The sequence below is a fragment of the Trypanosoma equiperdum genome, assembly GCF_001457755.1.
Source record: "Trypanosoma equiperdum strain OVI genome assembly, contig: ctg_1192, whole genome shotgun sequence".
NCBI lineage: Eukaryota > Euglenozoa > Kinetoplastea > Trypanosomatida > Trypanosomatidae > Trypanosoma > Trypanosoma equiperdum.
The window spans coordinates 36,140-49,173 of NW_027123163.1; the positions used below are offsets into that span (position 1 = coordinate 36,140).

General features: G+C 48.0%; 5 protein-coding genes and 1 pseudogene across 6 annotated transcripts; all 6 read left to right on the forward strand.

Annotated features, from left to right (window-relative positions):
* Positions 1–2,616: 2,616 nt before the first annotated feature.
* On the forward strand, positions 2,617–3,156 carry TEOVI_000699800 (uncharacterized protein; the record flags this gene model as incomplete). Its single annotated transcript, XM_067220631.1, has 1 exon — positions 2,617–3,156. The coding sequence occupies one exon, from the start codon at positions 2,617–2,619 to the stop codon at positions 3,154–3,156; it is 540 nt and encodes a 179-aa protein (XP_067076732.1).
* Positions 3,157–3,390: 234 nt separating this feature from the next.
* On the forward strand, positions 3,391–4,770 carry TEOVI_000699900 (Ring finger domain containing protein, putative; the record flags this gene model as incomplete). The annotated part of the gene is made up of 1 exon (XM_067220632.1): positions 3,391–4,770. The coding sequence occupies one exon, from the start codon at positions 3,391–3,393 to the stop codon at positions 4,768–4,770; it is 1,380 nt and encodes a 459-aa protein (XP_067076733.1).
* A 217-nt stretch (positions 4,771–4,987) lies between these two features.
* TEOVI_000700000:pseudogene lies at positions 4,988–6,100 on the forward strand (annotated as a pseudogene). Its single transcript has one exon. A coding segment is annotated over exon 1 (1,113 nt).
* Positions 6,101–6,420: 320 nt separating this feature from the next.
* On the forward strand, positions 6,421–8,073 carry TEOVI_000700100 (stress-induced protein sti1, putative; the record flags this gene model as incomplete). Its single annotated transcript, XM_067220633.1, has 1 exon — positions 6,421–8,073. One exon carries the CDS (start codon positions 6,421–6,423, stop codon positions 8,071–8,073), a length of 1,653 nt encoding a protein of 550 aa, XP_067076734.1.
* A 527-nt stretch (positions 8,074–8,600) lies between these two features.
* On the forward strand, positions 8,601–10,940 carry TEOVI_000700200 (Repeat of unknown function (DUF1126), putative; the record flags this gene model as incomplete). The annotated part of the gene is made up of 1 exon (XM_067220634.1): positions 8,601–10,940. One exon carries the CDS (start codon positions 8,601–8,603, stop codon positions 10,938–10,940), a length of 2,340 nt encoding a protein of 779 aa, XP_067076735.1.
* A 706-nt stretch (positions 10,941–11,646) lies between these two features.
* Positions 11,647–12,807, forward strand: TEOVI_000700300 (phosphoribosylpyrophosphate synthetase, putative; the record flags this gene model as incomplete). The annotated part of the gene is made up of 1 exon (XM_067220635.1): positions 11,647–12,807. The coding sequence occupies one exon, from the start codon at positions 11,647–11,649 to the stop codon at positions 12,805–12,807; it is 1,161 nt and encodes a 386-aa protein (XP_067076736.1).
* Positions 12,808–13,034: the final 227 nt, after the last annotated feature.

The following is a 13,034-nucleotide window of genomic DNA, read 5'->3' on the forward strand; positions in this document are numbered from 1 at the left end:
GTGATAGCGAAAAACACTCTGCCGTGCCACCGACGGAGGTGCCGTCTGCCTGGAAAGCAACCATCAACGTGTTTCAGTCAGCTGAACGTATGACTTAGACATGGGGGAGGGGCAGCAAAAAACTGTTGCAGATAAGGGCTAGTGACCCACGATGTTTGCTGAAGTCATCCATCCCCGAGCCGCAGTACGGAGAAGGGGTGGGGAAGAGGAATCGTGGCATCGCGATGCCGCACGGAGTAAGGAACGAACCTAACGCTGTCATGATGCCATCTTTTCTCACAGCGCGGGCTGGTACGGCTAGTAGGGTGACAGTGTGCATGTCCTTCAGATGGATTCGAGTGTTTGCAAACAGAAATCACGGAAATACCTAGCAAATATCCAGGTAGTGCGCCCCAAATTAGGGCGCATAACTCAAGTTTTGGGAATTCAGGCTGGAGGGAGGGTGCCGATTCTCATCATAATGGTGTCCACATGCTGTGGTACGTTGCCCTTGCTCGACTCTGGCAGGAAAGGTTGGCGGGCCGGTTCTTTACTCAACTATGTCGAACGTGAAGCGGTGTTCCACACCCTCTGATAATTTATTTGGCTTGGAAGACGGTGCGTCGGCTTCGCACATGTAAGTTTGGTGTAAAGAGATAGGGGCTCTCCCAGTCGAGTGAGAATGTAGGGTGATGCCTTCTCCCCCGTCTAACCCCATTGTTCGGCGGCAGTGCCGTTCATTCCCCCGTCACAGACCCTTTCGGTGGTGTTAGCGGCTCGAAGGGCGGAACGGGAGGCCGCTCCCTCTGTCGGTTACACTTGTCGCCGAATAACGAAGTGCCAGCCTCGGTTGCTCGATTTGCTGTGAGGTCGAGGTGCCGGGTGTTGTGCCGTTGCTGTTATTTCTTTGACCCAGTTGGGGAGTAATGCCGTTTGAAGATGCACGGTTGAACTTTCGGTGCTCGTGCGTGAGCCGGAACTTGAGAGGAGTGAGTTTGACCGGACCGCCTTCATTGTCCGTGCATTTAGTGCTGCTGGTGCTTTTGGCAGTGCGATCTGTTGAGATGGGCCGTTCGTAGAGCCCTTTGCGCTGAATGAATATTGGATCTGAGATGTTACCTCTAAACTCTCGTGGCATTGTCTCTCCCACACAGTTTTAACGTGAGTTTAATGATAGCACTTGGGCATATTAAAGGAAGTAATGGGAGAGATCGTCACTGCTTGTTGATAGCGGTCAATCATTTAAACCGGTAAAAACTTGACAGGAGCAGTGAAGGGTGTCGAAAAAGGGATGATATGTCTCGCTGGCGAAGGTGTCATCTCTGTGTAAGTAGCTCAACCACCGATCGTGAGAAATGAACTTCATCCATTTGCTTTTCGTGTGATAACAACGGGACTAAGCACCGCTTTAGCTCTGCTGACTGCTGTCTATGCATTCAAACTCCGTCAGACGATATCGAGAAGGAACCCGAGATGATTTCCCCTAAGGGACGTTTCCTTCATAAATTTTAAAGAGGGTTCGTGTAAATCTAGGTGGTGAAGCAACAATATGACTGTGGTTTGTGTGACCAGTGCCCTTTCGCAGCGTTCTCGACTGTCAGGAAACTGTAACATATGGTCGGGACTTCTCATGGTTAAATATTTAGATTCAGATTTTAGTTGCTGATATTGGTGTTGCTTCAGATAGCGTGGAAGGAAATCCCACCGACAATCGTTCGTAAACCCTACCAACAAGTGCGTCGCAGGTATTAAGAGTTGCAATAAATAAATAAATAATTGTCTATCGAACGTAAAATCTAGTGGGTGACAGTATCAATCACTCGACGTAGCGAGATACCGCGAGGAAGTGTCTTTCGAGATGTAAAAGATAGCATTACAAAGCGGTTGGATAAGTGTTGCGCACCCTTTGACAGCTGGGTCGCAGTTCTTTCAATTAAAAAAAAATGAGCGGTATTATTTTCGCGTGTTTTGTTGGGTTGCTGCATGACCTATGTACAGGTGCTTTAATCTTTACCATTTCTGCCACACCACACACGGCTATGAGCAGCCACCTGTAGAACCTCGGTGAACCGCTCTGTCCTTCTGTTAAGGATAAAATGGGACACGGGATAATGAGGAAGTACTATTTAAATATGTCACTGACCTGATGTTTCCTCTACCAGACGTAGTCACTGAGGTGATTTACCCTTTGCGTAATTAGTTGCGGGGTTAACGCAAATTTTATTTGGGGTGTTGACAAGATTATTGTGTCCTTAAATATGTATTTGTTTATGGATTTATCATGAGTGAATGCTCCGTGGCGTCCGGCTCTTGGTATAGTGTTTATTATGGAAAAGCTCGCGGTTGTTGTTCCTGGTTTCGTGTGCGGTATCATACTTTTTTTTTGTTCACACAGCAGTAGGCAGTGCTGGAGCTCGCTGGCGATTAAAAAAAAATTTTCACTGCTTTAATATGTTCAGAGTGTTTGTAAGGCCTGTGTTTTGCCTACTCGCTGATTCCTCAGAGGTGAAGGTGCTGGGAGGTGCTGTTTCTTCTTCCACTGCTATTATCGCATCTTGACTCGTGTTTTACTGTTTGTTCCTTAGAACTAGTAGCTCGCAGGAGCGTACCTCACCACCCGCATTATACCCGGGTAATATGTTAGTCGAACGATCGTACAAAACCTCTTTCCAATATGGACGTGAGGGTGTTGAGGATGCTACCATTGCGTGTACTATATGTCCATCAATGGAAAAAATCCATATTCGTTTTCCTCGCTCAGTTGATGAAATTAAAAGGTCGATTTCCACCTACGTTGCTGTGAATGAAGAGTGCATAAACCTCTATGTGCGGGGATGTGGATGTTTTACCGAGGTTTCTGATGAATCACCGATTGTTGGTGAGTATTACGTGTTGCTGCGGTTGCGTGCAGGGAAGGGTGGTTTCCGGAAGCAGCTTGAAAAAAAGGGTAGAGCGTTTGCTAGATCTAAGAAGCTGCGGAGCTCGACACGACAACAACAAGGAGGCCGATCGGACAAGAATCGCGCCCAACCGATTAAATTGTCGAAGCCTCATTCGGACGATAAGGGTGTTGGTCGAAGAGAGCAGGGGAATACTGTTGCTTCCGCAGTTGATATCAGCATCAGGGATGCGGTTTGTTGTGGAGTCAAGCGACTTGTTGAGGGACTAAGTACTTAAAGTCAGTGAAGTATTTATCTTGCGCTCCAGTAATATTGTATTACCTTACGTTACGGTTCTTCTGTGATGCTTCCCCTTAGGGATAATATGTTTTGCGGATCAGCGAACTGTATTTTGTTTCCAGTTTGCATTTTCTTTGTGAGTAAACATTATTTACTTTCTTCTCTTGTGCTTCATTTTTCTCTTTAAATACATCATGTGTAGCACAGAATACTCTTAGTGTTTGTTCATTTCATGTCCAGAAGTGTTCCGTGGCGGAATACTTGCCCTGAGGCAGTAACCGACATACTGAATCAATTACCTTCTTGCCAGCTTCTACTAGTCAAGCGAGTTGGGCCGACGAGTTTCCTTTTGAGCAAGCGAGACGGGCTGGTCAAGTACAGGACGTCTATCGGTGACCCCCATAGCTGTTCATGTGACGCCTCGCGGGAGCAGTGCATACATGTCGTTTTCGTTTTGTGTAAAGTGTTTTTCTTACCGCGGGAGAATCCTTTAGTATGGCAGCGCTCGCTTGTTGCAGCAGAAATAGACGAAATCCTTAGGTCCGAAAACCGGCTTCGGAATGCCTGGAAGAATGTTGACGACACCCGCAGGGACGTTGCAGTTCCAAGGCCTATTGAAGAAGGTGATGTGTGCCCAATCTGTTTTGAAGAGTTTGGGAACGATACCTCTCTTGATTACTGTGGAGGAGGTTGCGGGAAATATATACATACTCGTTGCTTCAAACAATATAAACGGCACAATCTTGTAGGTCCCTTACGCTGCCCTTATTGCCGGAGCCTTTGGACTAATACGGTGGGTGCTACTAGCAAGAGGTGCAGTGGTTGCAAAAAATATGCGAATGGTTCCTGCTACAAGTGCTTATTTTGTCAAGAGTACTTTCTTTGTTCAGACTGTTTCCACCGTCGAGAAACTCATTCGCATCATCCGTTTTCTTTGGTCGGGACGAGAGAAGTGGCCGAAAGACACGAAGGGAACAGTGCTTTACCCATGCCGGTGTCCAGTGAACCCACCGTTAGCATTCCTGAGGAGCTACATCCTCTCATGTATAGAGAAATAGACCCCGAAGACTACGAAACACTTCTTCGTCTGGACGATCAAAATAGTAAAAGGAAACTGACAGCAGAGGAGTTTTCAGTGCTTCACAGCGAGTGTTGGAGTTCTGGATTACTTACCGACGAGTGTAACATATGCTTAGATACATTTGATGTCACCAGTGGTTGCGTGTGGTTGCCATGCGGTCATTTTTTCCATACATCGTGCGCTCAGAGGTGGCTTACTGAGCACGTAGCAGAATGTCCCATCGATCACATCCCGGTTGTGGTGGACAGAGCCGATGTTCAGTCATTAACAGTGAATTCTTCATCTTCTGCTGCAGTTGCACCTCACATTCTTCGTCCCTCCAGACCTCGGGCTCGTGTGTTGCCGAGACGTCGACTCAACGTTCCGTATAGTTCAGCAACTGTTGGAGTCGAACCTCCAGCTCGGAGAAATGCCGAGAGACAAAGGGGTTCTGATGTATCACTTCCTTTTCTGGAGCTCCAAGCAGTGTCACTAGGTGTCGGACGACGTAGAGGGCGGTACAACGAACAATTCTTTTATGGTACTGTCTGAATGGAATCCCCTTTCCATTGTACTTCGGAAGTATTCAATTCTTTCGTAGTGGTATCCGTACGATGGATACATTGGAAGCAAAGACATTGCGTATGCATTGCTCATCGTGCTCTCTTCCTTTATTTCTGCTCACTTTTGCTTTTCCTTTCCCACCTCTCGTGGTATCATCTTCTTTTTGATATCTTTGTTATTTCCTGAACGTTAGGAAGGAAACATAATGCGCCGTGTATCTTCCCCGAATATTACAATACAATCAGTTCGATGGATCTCCGGTGTCTCACCTCTCCTTTATTTTCCACCGACGACAACGTCAACTACCAACAGAGAAGACCAAATTAACAAAAACACCAATATCGCAATTCAGATGATCAAGAGGTACAAGGGGGAAGTACCTCCCCATTACACTCGAAAATCTAGTGCCACCATAGAGCAGGTGGAGAAAGAAATCGATGCTCTACTTGGTGGTGCAGAAAAACTCCGGAAAACTTCAACAGATGATCAACCTATGGATAAGCTAACGCTTATGGAACGCTGTCTGCGACACGCGCTCTGGTCTTATCACAAGGAGGAAGGGAGATATGACTTTGATCAGATAGGGAGGTGGGTCGTGTACACGCCTGAGGATGAAGTGAAGTTGGCACAGTTGAAGCGCGAAGTGGAAGCGAAGGAAAAACTGGCGGCTTTGCGGAAACGTCGTGAAGAGGAGGGACTTCCGGGAGGCCCCGTCCCCAGGATCAATTGGCCTCAGGAATACAGCTCCTTCATTGATCGCGAACCTGTTGTTGCGAAACGCATTCGCTACGACACTCTCGCATCCACAACGTTGGAGCGCGATGAGAAGCAGATCGAATCCACGTTGCAACAGTACAGGAGGGCCTCCCAGGATAAACGATTGGATGACCTGGTTGATCTCCTTGAGCGCTTTAAGCCGGTACTTGCCCGAGAGGCTATCATGCAGCGCTTGACAATTAAACACCTAGAGGGTCAACTTGGCGTGTGGCGTTACATGGACTGGTGCCCAGAAGTGCGTGATCGGGCCGAACTCGAGGTGGATATAACTGGATGGCAGTGGTGGTCACCTCTTGAGGAGCGGCGGCTGCTTCCAGTGCGTTTGCGCTCCGTGAATGAAGTCCGTGAAATTATGTCCAAAACACAGGCAAAGAAGTCAGCTGAAGCTGCTGAGAGGAATCCAATTGTGACTCAAACAAGCACGGGTGACAACGCTCGCGACCGTTTACTAAAGGAGGTTCTTGCCCTCCAGGCTCGCATTAATCAGCGGGATGAGGTTGAGCCTTCACAAACCGAACAAAAGAAAAAGGCCCATCACTAATGCTGGTGGCCCGGTAATGTTTTGAAGGAAATTTTGGTTGTGCAACGGCCGCCCGACACTTTTATGTTTTGGTAGGAAGCGGGTTCGTAGGATTAGTAGAAAGTGGCATTATGCGTTTTGACGATGCTTTCTTCATGAGTGTTTTCTGAGGAATAATAACTGTATGCGGTCGGATAAAGGGGCAATCACAGGTGCTGCCCGTGTCTTGTATCACCTTCTACTTACCCTATTTCACGCAAAGAGACGCTTGTTGCTGTTGCCCTTTATCCCCTTTGCTTTTCCACAGTTTTCTCTCGGTGTTCAGGCACTCAAAGTACTTAATGGACGCAACGGAGTTAAAGAATAAAGGTAACCAGGAGTTCTCCTCCGGCCGATACAGGGAAGCTGCTGAATTTTTCAGCCAGGCCATCAACTTGGACCCGTCTAATCACGTTCTGTACAGCAACCGTTCCGCATGCTTTGCTTCCCTTCATCAGTATGCACAGGCTTTGAGTGACGCCGAAAAATGTGTTTCCCTGAAGCCTGATTGGGTTAAGGGTTACGTAAGACACGGTGCTGCGCTTCATGGGCTTCGACGGTATGATGAGGCAGCTGCGGTGTATAAAAAGGGTTTGACAGTTGACCCATCGAGCACTGCATGCAGTGAAGGCATTGCTTCTGTGGAGAAGGACAAGGCTGCCTCCGCGATGCAAAACCCCTTTGCAAAATTATTCACTCCGGAGGCCGTGAAAAAAATTCAGTCTCATCGCAAACTATCGCTCTTCATGATGCAACCCGACTACGTACGGATGATCGATGAGGTTATAAAAGATCCTTCTAACATCCAACGGTATCTTGAAGATCAGCGGTTCATGATGACTTGTTTGGTACTTAGCGGGATGAATATTCCTGTAGATGATGATGATGAGGAAGAGGAACGGCCGAAGCCAGAGGCACCTAAGAAAAACGAGGAACCCAAAAAGGCAGCTGCTGTGGAGCTATCTGCAGAAGCTAAGGAAGCACTTCGGGCTAAGGAAGAGGGGAATGCATTGTACAAGCAGCGGAAATTCGATGAGGCCCTGGCAAAGTACGATGAGGCATCTTCCCTGGACCCCACAAACACCGTTTATCTTCTCAACATCACCGCTGTCTTCTACGAGAAAGGAGAGTATGAGCTGTGCATGGAGAAGTGTGAGAATGCGTTGGAGCACGGTCGTGAGAACAAGTGTGACTATACGGTGATTGCCAAACTTATGACGCGGCAGGCGTTGTGCCTCCAGAAACTCAAGCGCTTTGATGAGGCTATCGCACTATTTAAGAAAGCTCTGGTAGAACACCGCAACCCGGATACGCTTGCCAAACTGAATGCTTGTGAGAAGGAGAAAGCAAAATTTGAAGCAGATGCGTACATTGATCCAGCGATAGCTCAAGAGAAGAAAGATGAGGGCAACTCTCTCTTTAAGCAGGACAAATTTCCTGAAGCGGTTGCAGCTTACACTGAATCCATCAAACGCAATCCAATGGAGCATACAACCTACAGCAATCGTGCCGCCGCGTATCTTAAGCTCGGTGCGTATAACGAAGCCCTTGCAGACGCTGAAAAATGCATTGAGATTAAACCTGATTTTGTCAAGGCGCACGCCCGGCGTGGCCATGCATTTTTCTGGACGAAACAATACAATAAGGCCATGCAGGCATACGATGAGGGTCTCAAGTACGACAAAGAAAATGCAGAGTGTAAAGATGGTCGCATGCGTACCATGATGAAGATTCAAGAGATGGCTTCTGGACAATCAGAGGACGGTGATGAGGTTGCGAAGCGTGCTATGGCAGACCCTGAGGTGGCTGCCATCATGCAGGACAGCTACATGCAGCTTGTACTGAATGAGATGCAGCGGGACCCTACACGCATCAAAGACTACATGAGGGATCCAACTCTTGCAAAGAAGATCAACACCCTCGTCTCGGCTGGGATTATCCGTTTCGGCCAGTAGGTGAGTGGGAACGTGCGAAAGAAGCCCAGATGATGCCAGTGGGGTGGTGAAAAAAGACAAAAAACCAATGCTGTCTGGTGCCCTCCCCCTCAACATCTGTGAGCGATGTGGACTCGTGCCTTCTCAAGAACCACGCACCTCCTGCCAGGCGCTGCGGTGCCACGGAGTGCACTTTGTGGTGGTTGTTTTACTTATCTGATAAGCATCAATATTATTATTATTATTACTATTATTATTATTATTACTGTTTGTGTCTTTCTTTCACCTTCTTTTTTATGAAGAGAAAGTTGAATGAACGAATAAGGGTGTGCCCGTTTTTTTGTTACCACAATTGACGTCATCACCCTTGTCGCCTGACTCACACTGACAACGTATAAGCCATCCAGCATCTACTGTGCCTACAATACCGCCACGTTCACGCATCTTGATATTATATTATTCAAATTACGCTACTTTTTTTCTTTTCTACTTCCTCTTGAAACCCACTTTGTGTTTTGCCCAACTCCCGGCGCATAGGTGATCAAGCAATGAATTCGACGAGTACATCAAGTTACGAGCACGATGTTCCCGTTAAGTATATTCGTACTCTTGACGCAAGGCTTTTGCCACCGCGAGTGGGGCATAACTGGCTTGATGCAGCGTTTCGCTCAGTCCAAGGTAAACCGCAGCAACTTGAGGAAGAATTCCGAGGAAAGCGTGCTTTTATGCCACCTGGTGTGTACGACCACACGCCGCCGGAGGGGTTAGGACTCACCGCGCGTCAGCTCATGCAGGCGCTGTCAACACGGAGGAAAGATGGCCCCGCGCCGGACGGGCGGCCAATATTTACCACACTGTCTGATAAGGTGCTTCGTTTTTACGCGTTCTTCTCGGAAAAGGCACCTGAAGGGTGTTGTGAGGAGTACTGGCATCGCTGTGTTGTCATTAATTTTTACCCTGAAGACGATACCGTTCTCATCCAAGAACCCCCAATTCCTAATAGTGGATTACCCGGCGGAACGTTCCTCAAGAGGCAAAAGGTACGTGCGGACCCAAGACAACGAGAGCAATTTCCCAGTGATGAGTTTCTCACGATCAACCATTTCAACGTGGGTTACTCGGTGCGCATCAATTGCGTTGAATTCTTCCTTTATGATTGTGATGCCTTCACACGTGATTTTCTAACCGAAATTGGGGTGGATGTCGGTGAACCGATGCAGTATCCAGATTCTTCGTTCATGTCTCAGTGGAAACATCAGCAGGAGCAAAGAGCAACAACCAATTATGGTATTGTCTCTAATAACTACTATAGAGACGATGCTGTGCGAGCAGCCAGATTTGTACTAGATGCCGGAAAGGTTCTTCGCTTCTATGGTTTACTTGACGAGCGTGACAAGACAACTGGGGGAGCGGTGCGAAAGTTGGAAGTATTATACTTTGTTGAAGACGACTCTATCGCGGTGGTGGAGCGCCCCACGACAAATGAGGCGGTACCAGCATTGTTTCTCTCACGTGGGTGGCTCCCAAAGGCGGGGTCTATTGAGAAGACCCTTGAATTCACTTTTGCACACCGGGTAAACGGTATGAGGGAACCGTACGTGGGGCCTGGGGGCTGCTACACTGCGCGGGATCTTGGGGTAGGGGCCACCATTAACGTTCTTGGAAGAGGTGTCTTCCTTTACGATTGTGACGATTTCACACGTTCGTACTATAAGGAGACTTTTGGAGTGGAGCTTGCTGAAGCTATAGATGGTCTCAGTCAATATGGTCTACCGTCGAAGCCTGACGTTGTGTCTTTTCGGTCGAACGCTACACCAGCTTCTGCTCCTGCCACTGTTGCGCCGAAAGTGGTGGAAACTAATGTCATTATTAAAAAAGGTGATGTACTTCGCTTTTTGCTGCGCCTCTCCGCACCTTGCACGTCAGCGGAGCGTATGCGTCGCTTCACCCTAACACACTACACCGCAACAGGTGATTCAATGGTATATGAGTCTCCCATCAAGAACTCTGGCTACGTTGGTGGTTGCTTTAGTAGTCGATCGCGGATTCCTAACCCCGCAGGTGGACCGGGCGCGTACTACACACATGAGGATTTTAAAGTTGGCAGTATCATTGTGATCAACGCTCACAAATTTGAGGTAATGAACATGGACGAGCACACAGCAAACTTCCTGGCGTGTAAAGGTGAAACTGCTCTGAATGAAGAACAGCTGCGGTTGCTTGTCGATGCATTCCGTCTATTCCTGAGGACGCGATTTCACTCATTCAGAGATGCTTTTCTTGGCTTTGATCGTGACAAGGATAGTGTGATCAGCGTTACGGAGTTCGTGGACCACGTGACCCATTTGCAAATCACAGACAGACGGATGGACGCGCAGGCACTCTTTGATAGCATTTGCCAGAACCCGGAAACAGGTTATCTAACACTGGAAACTTTTGTTGACTGGATAAACCAAAAAGGGTCTGAAAGCTGTGGGGATGCTAAATCGAGTCAGCCTATAAACATAGATGAACGGGCGCTGATGAGGAAAGCTTTGTGTCAACTGTGCGAACGGCTTGAGGCTCGGTGTTTGAACAGCCTTCAAATGTTCAGACTTGCTTCCACTATGCCAAGGGCTTACTCTGGGCGGCGTGCGGATTGCTATTCGCTGACCAATCCGCATCGTGACGCCTATATAACACCTGTGCAACTTCGGCGGTGTATTGAGGAGGTGTTGGGCGGTAACCCGTCGCCTCGTGAGCTTGACGCCTTGCTCTTCTTTTTCTTTCCCGCATTGCCGCCGGAGGAGTACCGTGTTAAGCGGGATATCAGCCTTGAGCATTCACTCGACCTTAAGGCGTTCCAGAAGAAGTATCACGAGATGTGCACACTTCAGCAACTGTCGTAGACTAATATATAAAGGTAGATAGGGTGAAAAGAAGGTCAATATGGTGATGCCACCTGACTTGTTTGCGCCCAGAAGTGGTGCTGACTATGAGTACCAAGAATGTGGCGGTTGAGGAGATGGTTGGTAACAAACTAGAAATGTATATTGCACGTGGCACGTTGTAGACAGCGTTACATCAATCATAATATGTAAATAATAGAGTGAATCGGAGGGGGAACGTGAGGACAGGCAGAGTTTTTGTGGACGCACCGTAGATATTTCAACGTTATTTCTGCAGGACTGCCTATGTGCCTGGCGTGGTTAGCTCATTGTAATATTGAGAATGCGTCTCCTGATCTTGCTCCATTTCCATTTAGGGGGTTATTTGCCTCTCCTCCCATATGTACTCCTTTTGTTTGCCGTGTTGTATTTCTTTCATCTGTATAATCCCCTTTCTCCCCAATTTTGTCATTATTATTACACTATACGATACAATCTTGTTTTGTGTACACATGCTTGTGCTTGTGCAGCGGACACAGATACGGTCACGGTGCTCGGGGTGGCACCAACGCAACAACTCCGAAGTAGTGGGAAGAAATATATTGGATAAAACGTTGGTCAGGAAGAATAAAAACGCTGTGCGCCGACTTGGGTTAAAACACTTGGGTACAATAAAGAAAAAGGGAAAGGGACAACACGGTAACAAAGACGCCAAGTAGCAATAAGGATGAGTAAACCTACCGTTTCGGAGGAACACCATGCAGATGTGATTCGTCAGCACTTAACTGGAATCGAGAACGCGTATTACTACAACCCTGGTAATGAGATGGCGGCGGTACATCCTGCGGAGGGGACTGTGTCCCCGCGGCAGTCACAGGATATTCAGCCAGTTTGCATTGTCGCTGGTAATGGAAACCGCCCACTAGCTGAGGCAGTGGCGCTGCTTCTGGGGATCCCCACACACCAGACTTTAGTGGCCCAACGTGCAAGCGGTGAGGTGAATGTCCGTATATGCGAGAGTGTCCTTGGCGCCGATGTGTACATCATCCAGAGTACTTCGGGAAATGGGCTCATCGACGTTAACACAGCGATTATGGAGCTTCTGCTGCTCGTTCGGAAGATGCGCCTCAGCAATGCGAGACGTGTCACTGCAATAATCCCCTTCTTTTCGTACTCGAAACAGGATCGCAAAAGAAACATCCGCAGCACAATTTCGGCGGCGGCCGTTGCCAACATGCTGACAACCGTTGGGGTGGACCGCGTCACAACACTCGACCTCCATGCAGGGCAAACACAGGGGTTCTTCGGCAACACACCATTGGACAACCTGCAGATGTACCAAGAATTTGCTCAATATCTTCATAGCCAGGTATGGTTTAACAGCAACAATATGACGATTGTAGCACTGAGCGCTGGTAGCGTAGAGCGCGCACGACTTCTAGCCGATACACTCAACATCGATCAAATTGCCACCGTCCTCCTACGGCGCAATGCGAGTGGCACCGTGACTTTGCAGTGCGTGGGAGAGGTGAAAGGCCGCATTTGTGTTGTCGTCGAGGGTATCTGTGACACGGGTGAGGTCCTTGTGAAAACTTCTGAGTTGCTGAACCAACTTGGTGCTACAAAGGTAACGGCTTGTTGCACCCACGGCATTCTCACACCGCCATGCCCTCAGCTGCTAAACGAATGTGATGCTCTAAGCGAAGTTGTTGTGTCTGACTCAATACCACAGGAGGAGCATCAGCGACTTGTCCCCAAATTGAAGGTACTCACTATTGCCCCGCTAATCGCTACTGTCGTGTTCAAACATACCCAAGATGCCAGTTTTGTTCCTTTGTTCGAACAACCCAAGCTTAGGGAGGGAAAGGGATCCGTCGACTCTCCATAAAGTGTTAACTTTTTTTTCCCTTTTCCACTGTGTCGATGTTGATAGGTATAAGGGAGGTGGATGCTCAGTGGCGAGTGTTTCGTGGGAATTTATGTGTAGGTCGCTTTTTTTGACCGCGGTACGCTCTCCAGTGTTGATTTAATTTGTTTTCGTAAGACGAAAATTTGTTATAATTAACGAGAAGGGAAAGCAAAAAACGAAGGAGTCTCAGCACGAGCACACGCATG